Source organism: Calidris pugnax, unplaced genomic scaffold (assembly GCF_001431845.1).
Source record: "Calidris pugnax isolate Ruff unplaced genomic scaffold, ASM143184v1 scaffold82, whole genome shotgun sequence".
NCBI lineage: Eukaryota > Metazoa > Chordata > Aves > Charadriiformes > Scolopacidae > Calidris > Calidris pugnax.
Genome location: NW_015090833.1, coordinates 3,430,736 through 3,444,183, shown reverse-complemented (window position 1 = coordinate 3,444,183; position 13,448 = coordinate 3,430,736). Strand labels below are relative to the sequence as shown.

The following is a 13,448-nucleotide window of genomic DNA, read 5'->3' as shown; positions in this document are numbered from 1 at the left end:
TGGCTGTGCAGTGTGTGCCTGTGCTGCTGCTCACCCTTTCTGCTTCACCTTTGTAACATCACAGTTTGATTCAGAAAGAACAAGTCTTGGTCGTGGACTCTTTCTGACACTGCAATGCGAGCAATCAATCCAATAATATTGTGACTTGATTTATAATAATTAACTAAATTTTCACTAACCTTAGACATTTAACTAATCCCACTGATTAAGAATCATCTGTTCTTTATAGTCAGAATTAATAGCAGACCAAAAGCTGAAAAAGCAAGAGCTGAAGAAGCAAGTCTCCTTTTGGAGTTTAAAAGATCTGGCTTAAAATTCAGACTTGCTGTTTAAGCCTGCTTGTATTTCACATGATTTTCAACACAGTCTTGCCCAAAACACTGCCCAGGATCCTACAAGGATTCTGTATGTAGCGTATGGGGCAATGAATACCTGGATCACCAAGGATAAAGAGCCCTGCAAAGAGCTCTGCTTTTCTTTCAATTCCACCTAGATCTCAGCTCCTACATTGGAAAGCAGTGTGGTATCAAAACCTGGCTTTCATAATGGCTGTGCGTGTGCTTCTCTTTGGTGTCACACAGACCAGGGTTTGAGAGCTCTGCAATTGGCTGTGATCAATTAAGGCCTTTTTCCCTTTATGCTTTCACTCACAATACCACTGGCAGCACCACCCACTATTCTGCATCTGGGCTGAGGGAGGGGCTGCATTTCTCTCTCTGGGTTAACAAATTGCCTCCTTGCTGCCGTGGCATAGAGATGGACCCAAATTACCTTTCTTTTCTTCTGCCTTTTGAGTTAAGACTGTAATGCTGTAAGCAGAAATCTAAATAGCTACATCCAACTGAGCAGTAGGTTTTGCCTAAATGCTCCTCTACCAATTCCTCCTTTAGTGTTCCACCTCCCAGCACAGGTGTATGTGGGTCAGAACTCATATTGTATTCAGAGCATATCTCTGTAGCCATGACTGGGCACTCATCATATTAGAGGCATAAACTATTATGTTAACAGCATTTGAATGAATATACAATGCAGAGTGACACTACAACAGAAACAGGAGTGCAAAATGGAGATTTGCTACCTCAATAGAACAGAGAGGGGCTTAGGGAAGCAGCAAAAAAAGGATTCTGACTGGAGCACCAGGATTAATATTTCTGTTCCTACAAAAGTGATGTACATCTCCAAGATCTTGCATATAAAATGCTTCCCAGCAGGTTAGCAGGTGTTAGCAGTAGAAAAGAACACCTTTACCAAGTAACACCAAGTTTAACACAGGTAGCCTTTGTTGCTCTGATATATCACTGAAGTAAGTAACTAAGTAGTAACATAAAGAAGTTCTAAACATCTAGATGGCTACATCAGACAGAAACTGACTGTTAACTGCAATTTGTGTGAGGCTACAGGGAAGCTTGGATCCCCAATTTGGGTAAAAATTTTTTTCTACCAAGTGGTCAATTACTCTGTGTGATTACCTGCAGTCATCAGTGCTACCTGCTGGCCAGATCCCTTATAGGCCTTTTCTGGTTCCTGCCACATCCTTAGGTGCAGTCAAAGCAGCAGAAGAGTTGCACAAAGGATATCTATCGTATCTTTATTTACATACCATGGAAACACACATGCAACATGTCACAGGATTTACTACAATGGAACAGCCTGTCCCTATCTCCTGTTACCAAAAACTTTATTTTTGGCTCACTAGGAAAACTATCACTTCCCCAGAAAGCTTCTAAAAGTAATAATCAAAAATAACAGACTTGGCAGGATAACTAAATGAGTGAGAGCTGCAGGCTGGGATGTCTTGCTATGTCCTTGCAGAAGCCAGGTGGTTCTCTGGAAGCAAGAAAGGAAGGAGTGGGACTGGATGATCCCAAAGAGGACAGGTAGGAAGTGGTAGTATGTAACAGCTAGGGAATATCTGTCTGTAGCAGTGAACAAGGGAGAGAGCAAGAGCTTTGTCAGCTCTCACCAAGGCAGCCAGCTTCTGGCTGATGTGTTTCCTTATCTTTGATTCTGCCTGGAGGCTACAAGCTTCCTATCCTCTAGGAACCTCTGATCTTTAAGGAGGATCTACCATTCTTCTCAAGCAATACTTAAAGGGTAAAGTTTAAGCTTTATCCCCTTTGACTTGAATGCTCTTTCATACATTTCCTCTGTTGAGAGGAGGAGATGAAAATACAGAGCCTTTTCCTGCCAGGACCATCAGAATGGTTTAGTCACGATCATCTCGTACTAACTGTCAGAGGGGACCCAGCCCAATGGCAGGAATGTGATGGGATGGAGGGGGAAATGCAGTCCTGGTATAGAAAAGGCTGAGGCCACTCCATTTGTAATTAACATAAGCCTCAGTCTTGTTGGAACCCGGCATGTTCAGAGCCTGCAGCTCCAGTCATTTGCTTGACTTTTTCCTCTAATTCCCATTGCTAGGTATAAACAGCTTGACCCCAGCTGCTGACCATCCAGGCAGGAGTCCCACCCTCCTAAACATTAATGAATGATCCCTGCTCTCCGTTGGCCGATTCTGGCTCCACGCAGCGCCCTTTCCTCCGGGTCACTCTTCGGTTCCGGTGGAATTTGGCATAACAGCGTAGCCCTACGGAAAAGACACGTATAAGTGAGCAGGAGGGACCAGGGCTCACTACAGCACTAACATCAAACAATTAGTTCTCGGTCTCAGTTCATGACAGAGCCTGCTCCAGTGGGGACAGTCCCAGGACTGGGAAGCCTGGGCTGTGTCAAATGAGGTGGCAGAGAAATGCCTCGCATGGGCAGGGCATATTGCTTTCTGGGCCCTGCTATTCTGCCTGGCTCACTGTTCTGGTTTGGGATTCACTGGCTTCTTGAAATACCAATGAATTATCCCAATTGTTTCCAGTGATTTTATGGAAGCCCTGCTTGGTTTCCTCCTATTACTTCCCATTACCGTCTAAGTGATCTCTCCATTGGGAAATTACTATAGACTTAATGTGCAGCAGCAATGGCTAGGGAGCTCCCCTTGCTATTTATTTCCCTGAAGCTTCAGGAGAGGAGGGAAGAGACTTTGAAGCGTTATTACTGGGAGGTCTGATCCAGAGCTCATTGCTGATCTCCTTCAGGTTCTCTGCTTTGGATGCTCAAAGTACAGGGTCTGAGGGAAGCTACGTGATATGGCATTGACGAATACTAAGGGGGGGAAAATAAGACATTCCATTTGTAAAAAACATCAGTACATACTCTCCCATGGCAGTGGAAGGCAATGGGAGCCTCTGGTCAGGGTAACTCATTGGTTTCAGGCACTGATAGATTTATCTTTTGGTGTCTATTGTCTGACTTTTTTACACCAGAATGCATAGCTAGTTGGGCCAAACAGGGTACAGCCTTTGTGTAAATAATTCTCATGAAAGCCCCAATTTTCAATAGCCCAGGATCTGGTCATTTGGGTTGGCAGGAGCTGATCTGATCATCCTAGAAACTGCAACTCTTTTTACTTCTGGAGCAGGCAGCAGATAGCAACAGTGCCAGCACCCCCAGAGTGGGGGAGGCTGAAGATTTATAGCTTTTATAATGAGACAGCCCATAAACTGTCCTTGAGGTCTTGTACACGGGAGACCCAGCCGATGTCACAGGTCACTGAGCAGCCTTTTGGAGTGCATGTCCCTGGGCTATGTTGAGAAGGCTACCTTGAAGTCAGGTTTCTGCCCCTCATTACCAATCCCCCCAGGGCAGTCTGGCCTCCCAGAAGGAGAGCACACAAGATCAGAGCTCTGCTCTTATCTAAGGGTCTTGTCTCTCTTATCTGGACCCTACATCTCTGGGGAGCTTTTTCAATGCTGCAGAGGATGCGTATTTGCCATCAACTTATAACTAGCTTAAGTATAAAGCAGGGCTAGGGGCAGCCCTCGTTAGGCTTGCAGAAACGCTCTTCTAGGCTGATCCATTTGAACATTGTCTCTGATGAGGACTTTCAAGTCCTCATCATGACACACCCAAGGTGAAGACTATAATTTAACATTGCAACTCCAGGAAAGCGGTCTGTTTAACCAGGTAAGAAGTAGGTGAATGACTCAAAGTCACTAAGGCTAAGAGCAGCAGAGTTTGGCTCCTATTTTCATGTACAAACCACTATTCCAAGTCAACTACAAAGCCAGCTGAAAGGGGGGAGAGCAAAGAGCTGAACTCACCTTCAGTGCACATACAGTCATCGTAACATTTGTTGTTAAGGCCTCGATTGTGTGGTTTGCAGAGGTGTTCACGCAAGTCACAGCAAGAGCCTGCAACACAGGAACAAGGGTCAGCAGAGCTCATTTATCCCCTTCCCTTGTAGGGCTACTGACACCCATGACAGCTCCATGGTACAGACATCATCTGTTCCCACAACATGCCTAGAGAGCCTCCACCCTTCCCTCTGCCTTTCTATCAGTATTGGATGTAAGAATACTTATATTAGAACCTGGGCTGGATTTCAAATGCTCTCATGTTTGGGGAAATGACTCTACCAAGCTGATCCTGACCTGGGAGACAGTCAAGGTGATGATCACATGGCTCTCCTTCAGCCATCACGGTTTCATTTCCACTGTTGGGGCTCTTACTGCGGCGTTTTTCTATAGAAAAAAAACAGATGCTGATAGAAAATTTCATGCTAGTGTTTTTATTTTGGAGACTATATTGTTCCAGGGCATAAACAGCCTCAAACTTCAAGAGTTTGAACTCCAAACCTTCACAGTCTAATTTCCTGCCTATTTCTCAACCCTCCATCTATCATTTTTCCTCTGCCCTCAAACTATGCATCCAAAATGAGAAACATTCTGAAACTGAGCACAAAACACAATCTGCATTATCCTTATTTGTCCCTTTCCCCACCACTATGATCTCACATCCCTCAGCACATCTGTGAGCACTAACCGTGGGACAAGCCATACAGAATGACTTTTGGGAAAGAGGACAGGGAGGTTTAGCACCTTTCTTTTTAGCAGATGGCCACATTTCTGGTTTGAGATCCTCATAATCTGTCCAGTCAAAGAGTGCCATATCTAGGGTGGGCATCACATCCCCATCGTGCCTGAGGCGGGCCTGCAAACCACAAGAAACCAGAGACAAATGATTACACTTCTGTAGTGACACTGAAGTCTTCACAAATTTTCCTGGAGCTTTTAGGCCTTAAAAAGGCTTTGATTCCCACCTCCCTTCCCCCTGTCTGATCCACTGGGTTTTCTTGGCATCTCATTTTCAGAGGGATAGAGCTTTCCCTTGTTGCAGCTGAAGCCAAAAGGGAAGATTCCACTGCTTTTATGTGAGGACTAAAGGTGAGCAAGGAGCATTAGGACATGCTGCCTGTCCAGCCAAGTGCTCCTACTGCCCCTCTGGTCCTGGAAGCTGAATGAAGATGGCTAGCTAAGGGAGAGGTAGGGAAGGGAAGAGAAGCAACTAAAGGAAATGTTCATGAAGAAGATGTGTTTAGATGTCTCCAAGACAGAGTGCTTGCTTTTGAGGGAGGGCTTTGATGTTAAGCTCTAACTGGGAAGGAGGAAGAAAAAAGGAAACTGGACCCTAGCTGCAGGAAATTTCTGTCTGCATCAGAGGTACAGTGCGGTCCCCAGCTGTGTCTTTACCTGTGACCGTGGTGATGTGGCTGGAAGAACAGGAGGCTCTTCTGTGGAAACAGCTAGTTCCAGTGCAGTGATGAGAAGCATGGTGGGAGTCAGACTTGTAGCTTCCTCTGCCTGGAGGTTTTGAAACTGTTCTTCAAAGATTTCAGGTTTCTTGTACAGGGAGCTTGGCCCAGCCTCAGGAGTCTTCCCTGCAGAGGGCAACAGGTACAGTAGCGTTAGCTTTCTCTCATCCCTCTCTCTTTGTGTGCCATAGATTTGAGTCAAAGGAATTCAGATTTCATCCAGCCACTGGCCAGTGTTCTACTACCCTGAACTGGTGTTTAGACCAGTGTAAACAGTCGTTAGATTAAAGTGACAGATCAGGTCCAGAGTATATGCATCTTTATTTTTTTTTTTTTTTTACACACTTAAGTCATACATAAGCACATCTTCTTGAAGATGTGTCTACCTCTTGCTTAAGAAGCAAAGGATTTCTTCTTCTGGTCTCTTTGTTTGTACCATTTTTAACTCAATGGATTAAGCTGCTGCAAATATCTTTGAATGCATTCTTGTTTGATATTAGTTGTGGGTTATTTCAATTTAGCTCAAGTTGGGACCTCTTTAATTTGAAAGAAGAATATTTTCACAGCCTGCTCCCTGCTCTTCCTAAGTATTTGTTTAGATATAAACCTTAAGTTAAACAAAAGAAACAGGAGCGATAGCTGGAACTCAGGGATACTGACACCAGCTTGTCAAACAGTGTAGACTGACACAAATTGCCTGGCTCTAGCAGAACTAAAGATCTACCATACCGAGGGTACCATACCACAGAGACACACACCCACAACTTGGCCTGTGAAGGAAAGCAGTCCCAGTCAAAAACAAGCAATATTTAAAGTAATTAGTTCAATTTCATATTTGCAAAATTTATACTTTTTGTAGTTCAGCATAAATATAGAAGAATACAAACACTGATGAAAACAAACTGATCTTCAAGCAAAGTAGAGGTTTTGTATTATTTCTAGTTCTGATCATGTTTCGAAGTCAGTGGAGAGATTGAGCATGGCTTGGACATGTTTCTTCGTAAATTGAACCATTTACTAAAAAAGCGAAAAAACAAAGGCGGCCACCCTAAAACAACCCCTCAAGGCCTAGGAGCTTTCAGAGCTCCCCCTGTAAGGCAAACCAGGTCATTTTCCCAAAATTGCAGCCAGCAGTAAAAACCTCTGGTTCTGGAGTTCCCCTTTTTTCTTGTGCCTCTTTTGTTTGGCAGATTTCTCCCCAGAGCAAGCACACATCCCACACCCTCCACATACCCATGTGGCTCAACCACAGCTGCATCTTCTTGCCCTCAGACAAGTGACACTCATTTCCACTGACCCAACAGCCTCAGCTTCCCTTGGAGCTCAAATACCTCTGTGGTGTTTCAGCCTGTCCCTGCGGCTGTGGCGCCGATGCTCTCGGTTCTGCTTCTTTCCTCTCTCAGACCCAGGGGACTGGTTCTCCCTCTCAGGATGTGGGAATTCAAACCCCAGGAACACATCCTTATTCTGTTTCAGGGCTGCTGGCTGTCCCTCTCCTGCCAGCTCTTCCACAGCTGGAGCTCCGCTTCCCATTTTGAGGGCCTCTTCCCCAGCTGGCCGCCCTCTAGGAGGCATGGCATGGACCCTCTCCTTCTTGGCCAAGCCATGCTTGTGGTGGTGCCCACTTCTGGGCTGCTGCAGCCACATCTCTTGGTTTTGAAGATGGTTGTTGTTCTCTGGGACATTTTTGAGCTTTGTGCCAGGGTCCAGGGAGTCTGCAGGGCTGATGTCAGGAAGAACCAGCAGGCACAGGAAAAGGAAGGCAGAGAAGAAGGTGGAAGAAGTTGCCATAATCCTGGGTGCTCTGCCTTACCTGCAATTTAAAACAAGAAAAAATAAGCAACCAACTTCTAGGAACTGCAAATGCAAGCAAGATTCAGACCTAGGACACTTAGATGAAAACAGTTATGGTGTCCAGAGCTGGAAGTGATTTTTTCCCTCCCTGGTTACAGCAGCTGAGGCACACGTGCAGGGCCTGCAGGGCTGAGAGTCCCAGTTTCATGTGCAAATGAGGGCCATCAATCAGCAGGACATTTCCCTTTGATTCCTGACTAGCCCCCCTACCCTCCCATTCACAGCCTACCATCTGAGGGGCTAGGGAGCCTGGCTCCTGCAGGCCACAGCTCCTGAGCAGCCTGCACAGCACCAGCTGTCTGGCTAGGGCTGTTTGCTGCCAGGTTGGCATCCTGGGCCTGCCTGGCACTGGCCCCTCCTCACAGCTGGTTTCCTTGCAATGAAGATGTCAAGATGAACAGAACTGGAGGCAGATGGTGGCCTCGCAGGACCAGTAACAGCCCCGAGCAGCTCAAGACAGAGACACGTGCATGCACACACACACACTGCTTCAGGGTGGCTGACGCTCGTCAAGGGAGGAAAAAAACACTGGAAATTTTGTGCTGATACCTCACAGCACAGTAAGGAAATAAATCTGCTGCTGCCAGCAAAGCAGGGAACGCTGGTCTAAAGATCAAGGGGCAAGGAGGTAGACTGAGTTTTCTCTAGCTTATCCCACTTTCCCTTCTTGACCCTGCACAGGTCACTTCACCTTACCCCTCAGGTGAGGCTGTCACTGGGAGGGTAATTTAAGTCCAAAAGACACTGAGACGGAGTCCCTTAGTACAATGGCTGCAATCTAGTCTCATTCATTCCGCTTTGCTATAATATTTTTTGAGGGTCTTCCTTCATCCCTGAGTTTGTGTTATGAGACATGGCTTTTTGAGACACTGCACAAGTCAGAGACCTCTCTAATTAGGTCATTCTGTCCTGTCCTTTTCCACAAAAAAGGGGAAAAGGGATTTTCAGCATTTCCAGTGCAGCCTTTCACTTCAGGGTAGCTTTCTCAGACTGTCTCTCTCAAGCTGGGCAGCGTGAAGGCATGCTTAAAGCCAGAGCTAAGGGCAGCAGGTAACAGCCTTTGAAGCCAATCTCAGTGCCTTTTTGGGAAGTTGGCATGAGACACCTTATGAACGGCCTTAGCTCTTTCTTTCCTCTTTTCTTTCAATCTATGAGACAGATGTGGAGTGTTTTAAATCCATGAAACTGCTGCCATCATAGCAGCTCCAGCCTCATGGAGCATCTGGGGACTTTAGAGGGAGATGTCTTCATCCTCTTAACTGAAAGGCCAGTCAATTCTGCCTTTCCAAGATTCATCTCCATTATTCCTCAGAGCTTGGGAACGAATGTTCAGTTCAGACCTACCCTGGAAGGAGGTAGGCAGCACACTGGCCTTCTCTTTAATGTCTGAAAAGCAGGGCTTTCCACCGGCCACAAAGAACAACAAACTGCTACTTCAGGATGGATTTAGGAGCTGCTGGGTAGTTCATTTGAAGGCATAACACTATGAAAGAGTATTTTATTGGCAGCTACCTGGGACAAAGGAAAACCAGACCAACAGCTAAATCTATTAACAAAGCACTTGGAGTCCTGCTTCAAAACTGATGGAACAAATCGCAACCAAACAAAACCCAAGCTGTGCATCCACAGTCTTTGTTTTTTTCCTAGGATTTTCTCTTCAAGAACCAGAGCAAACCAGCTGGATCAAGGCATCACTCAGAACAACTCAAAGAGCTGGAAACAGCATCTTACCTTTTCATCTGCAGGCAAAATGCCAAGAGGAGAGAACAAGTGCAAAGAGAATGCAAGGCAGGTGTCTCCAATCTCACTCACACAGACATGGGCCCTTTGATGAGGAACCTGACAGACACATTAGCTGCGGATTCTGGTTTTCAGCAGGAGCTAGAAAGCAGCTAAATGCTGCGGGGCAGTTAAACAGGTCTGCTTCAAAGTGTAGGGAGCATTTATTTAAGTTGCCCAGCTGCCTTGTTGGTATGACGTGGGGTGAAAGCGCAGCTAGAGCACATGGGATGCCTCATCTCTGCACTGGCTGAGAGGGCAGGCTAACATGCTGTGTTACTGTGTCACTGGGAATCTTGCACTAATAATGCAGATAAATACTGTACTGTGCTGTTGCCAGGGGAGGTCCGAGCTGTTCATCAAACCAAAACAGTGCACGGACAAGTTGTGCTACCTTGGGTTAACACAACACTGCTATGCTAAAGGCACAGAAGTCTTCTCTTAACCACTTATTTCCATGTCATGATCTATCTTTAACTTCAGAAGCCTCTTTCCACCCCTTTCATTTTTCTTACCCTATAGAAGGTGTAAAATTCACACTTCCAAAAAACAGCTAGATAACATAACAGCATCCCTAGTTCTCCTCAGTGCTCAGGTTCCTCAACACCTGAGCACCAAAGAAAACACCACCCTGTCCTCTGTCAGGATTACAGTCCACAACAGAAGCCTATGCTAGCCCTGGGCTTGTTGATGTAGGTGACAGCAATGTTCTCACACTGCTGATGCACCCTTTCTGCAAAGGCTGAAATTATGCCCTGACACATATGCCAGGTAGAAAGAAGTCTGGCCTTGTAAGAAGGTGCCTTTCCTAAATAGCTCTAAAACAAACACATATGTTACAACAACCCAGAATTCATCCTCTTCTTAGGGTTCATATATTAATAAAGAAAATAGCTGAAGTACTTACCAAGTTAAGCTGCCCCTGCAGTTCCTCCCAACACCAAGCCTACATCCTCCTTGCTCCACCCCATGCCTTGCACTTCCTTTATATACCCTCAGGATTACGAGCCACCTGCCTCTTGAAGTAGCCAATCTGCCTACTAACAAGAAAATGTGTAAAGCAAAGATAAGGCCTTAGAGCTACCCAGGGTGCAGGCTCAGGGCTGACAAGTGAGTTGCAGTGCTGTCTCTCAGCCACTATTTCTGATCTATTTTGGGCTAATAGCTGATGGTCACAACTGTAGAAGGGAAATTAGGGTTTTTTTTTTTGCATCTTGGCTAACTTTCCCTGTGGGGAGGTGTCTTTCTCTGGACTCACTGATACAATTGCTATTACTCTGCTCTCTGCCTGTAATCCTGCAAGGCAGCCATGGACTGAGTAGGTACACAGGGACTCAGGCATGTTTTCCCCCGATAAATACAGTTACGTCACCTTTTCTCTGATGTAGGCTCTGAAACTGCCCCTGCTGCATTTGGTTTGTACTTGACAAAGCAGAAACATCAGATCATCGATGCACATTCACATATCTGACTTAAAACATGATGCCTGACAGTTCTAGCTTTAACTTTTCATCTATGCTCTTCTCTTGAACTGAGAAATAGAGACTATAAAGAGCCTTTTTTGCCCCTGACTTCAAATGTTGCAGCTTGTGTGCTCAAGGGCTGAACCAAGCAAGACTCAAGCACGTACTTCTGGGCCAGATTTCTCTTTGGCTCTGATAAGCTCAGACTTTGGCAGGAGCGCGTAAAGATTTCCTGGACTCCAGACAATCCCAAGCTGCAGCATTAGACAAAGTGTATGTGCGTCTACACGGGTGTTGTGTGTATGTGCATGTGTGGCAGGGATGACAGACAATAAACCCAGCTTTGTGTGCCAGGCTCCCTGTAAATAAGAAGCCAGAGGGTGATGGATGGGCTTGGGAAGGCCTGGAGCAGAATGGACGGGGTAGGCTCTATGGTAGCTGACATGCAGAGAGCTGGCTGGAGCCAGGAGGATGGCATTGTGCAGATAAATGAGATTTCACTTCCCTGCTGGGTCTCTTTCCATCTGTTTTTCTGTTTCTGGAGGCAAATGCTGGGAAGCTTCATATACAATCTGCCAAGAGACCTTCCCATTTCAAAGGGATCTCTCCCAGCTTTCTAGGGTCCCCAAAAGTAGACAGGTAATCTTATATGCATGCTTCTTTTTTTCTTTTGCATATTTACTTTGTAATGAATATTTTTTTTGCTGCTGGCCCAGATGTCCTTGTGGCGACAGAGCAGCAGGATCCCCTGCTCACAGATCTCCAGTCCTTTTGGGTCCCTCTTTGGAGCTGCCCTACTTCTTCCTTAGGTTTCCTGTATCCACCGTCACCTCTCCACCCTACCCTTGCCTTCCATATTTATCTGACTCCAGTTTCCTTATCCCTTCTGACTGTGTTTGGTGTGAGACATTTCTGCTCTGCAGAGATTTAGGCTGGTCTACTTGAATCCCACTACTACCCTTTGAAACATCTGCTTTCCTTTTGCTTGTGTCATTTTCTCTCCCTTTCTGCCATCACCAAAGAGCACTCTGCTGTAAAAAGGGCCAAATTCACCAATACACTAATTGCTCCAGTGGCACAAGGGACAGGACATAGAGATCCAGGCTTGGGGGGGGAGTTGAGCAGGAGCTGTACCTGCCCCTGTGACTCCACAAAGCATCTCCCTGGGGCACCTCAGATCCAGTGACCACTTCAAATGTGACTCACTCAACATTAGTTGAAGGGCTGGAACTGGGACTTTGGTTTTGCTGGCCCGTTGGCCCAGGCAATGCCTTCCCCTCACCGGTCAGGCTGACAAACTGTACTCTGCCTTCCTAACCGCTGAGGACACAAGTGGCTTGTTTATGCAGCACAACCCAGGAAATATCCTCTCCTGCTCGTGAGGGAGCTGGCAGTTTTGTACCTGTCACTAGGTCACTGCTGAGCGCCAGCAACCCTGGCTCTGATGAACACTGAACACCTTGCAAATCCTTCAAGTCACTACATGCCTCTTGCCTTCAACCACCCTTTCTCCTGTGACCTGCACAGAGACCTTCCCTGCTCTCTGTGTCACTGCACCAGCCCGGAGGGTACGGCACCAACATCCCCCAGGGACGGAGCAGCACAGCAAGTCACTGTATTGAAGGGGAAGAGGGGCACATGAATGAATATGCAGTACCCTCTGCTCTGCTTCCCCCTGGGACTTCACGGAGTGGCTGACACAGCCATCATAGGCAACCTGCTATCAAACAGGGTCTACTCTACCCAATAATGAGATTAAAATAGCAATGAGCCTGAGATTAGCATCCAAGATAGAGTCGCTTGCTGTCAGCACAGCAGAGAAGACTCTCCAGTTTAATGCACAATGCCTAGTGACAAATGAGACACAATCAATAGCAGAGGTCATTGCTCACCCGGCTGGAAAGCACCCGCCAGTGTGACAGGGAAGAATGGGGGCAGATTTGGCCCCTTCTTCACTGGGGGGGGTAGAAGTGGATGTGTCCCGACTGGCAGAACAGTTAGGCTGCGCTTTCAACATTTTTCCTGGCATGTCTTTCTCACTTTGAACCGAAACGTGTAGGATTAATGCTCCTTCTGCAAGGGAGAGGAGATGGGAACGCAAACCCATTTCCATTAAACCCTCTGGTTGACGGAAGACTTCAGGTGTGAATTGGATAAATGTCACTTAAATCCTACATGATGAATTACTAGCTGTAATAAGCCATTAACGGATGCCAAATTGATTTAATTCAGAAACGAGATCTCACTTTTATCAACAGAGGAAGAGCAGAGAATAACCCGGGGGGGACTCGGGGGCTCGGCAGCGCGGGGCTCCGCAGAGACAATGACTCGCGGGGAAAAGCTTCCTTCACCCCACGGACACTTTCCGTGGCAGCTCTGGCTCCGCGCCGGGACCGACCCCCGGGGGTACGCGGGGGGTTTAGCGCCGGGACCTACCCCCGGGGTACGCGGGGGGGTTTAGAGCCGGGACCGACCCCCGGGGTACGCGGGGGGCTCAGCAGCGCCCTGCGGGAGGGACGGTGCCTCTGTCCCAGGCGACTTCTCTTCCAGGGAGGGGGAGAGCCGTCGGTGGCAGGAGCCCGCAGCAGCCCCTGAAGTAGCGGGGACCTGCAGTCGGGTGCGGGGCACAGACCCCCAGCGCACCCCGCGCACCCCGGCAAGGCGCACGGCGCTGCACGTCGCGCCGAGGGCGAGCCGGCCGGCAGGAC

At 47.2% G+C, this 13,448-nt stretch overlaps 1 protein-coding gene across 1 annotated transcript; it reads right to left on the bottom strand.

The window, feature by feature from the left end:
- Positions 1-1,574: 1,574 nt before the first annotated feature.
- Positions 1,575-7,457, bottom strand: DRAXIN (dorsal inhibitory axon guidance protein). The gene is made up of 6 exons (XM_014941356.1): positions 6,976-7,457; positions 5,583-5,770; positions 4,932-5,043; positions 4,485-4,574; positions 4,155-4,244; positions 1,575-2,587 (listed from the first exon to the last, which is right to left on the bottom strand). The coding sequence occupies exons 1-6, from the start codon at positions 7,433-7,435 to the stop codon at positions 2,475-2,477; spliced, it is 1,053 nt and encodes a 350-aa protein (XP_014796842.1). The 5' UTR covers positions 7,436-7,457; the 3' UTR covers positions 1,575-2,474.
- Between the last annotated feature and the right edge of the window lie 5,991 nt (positions 7,458-13,448).

Coding starts and splice junctions, on each gene's coding strand:
- DRAXIN (XM_014941356.1), bottom strand. CDS start 7,435: ATGGCAACTTCTTCCACCTTCTTCTCTGCCTTCCTTTTCCTGTGCCTG. Junction 5,044..5,582: donor CCACATCACCACGGTCACAG/GTAAAGACACAG, acceptor TGTGGTTTGCAG/GCCCGCCTCAGGCACGATGG. Junction 4,245..4,484: donor TCACCTTGACTGTCTCCCAG/GTCAGGATCAGC, acceptor CCTGTGTTGCAG/GCTCTTGCTGTGACTTGCGT.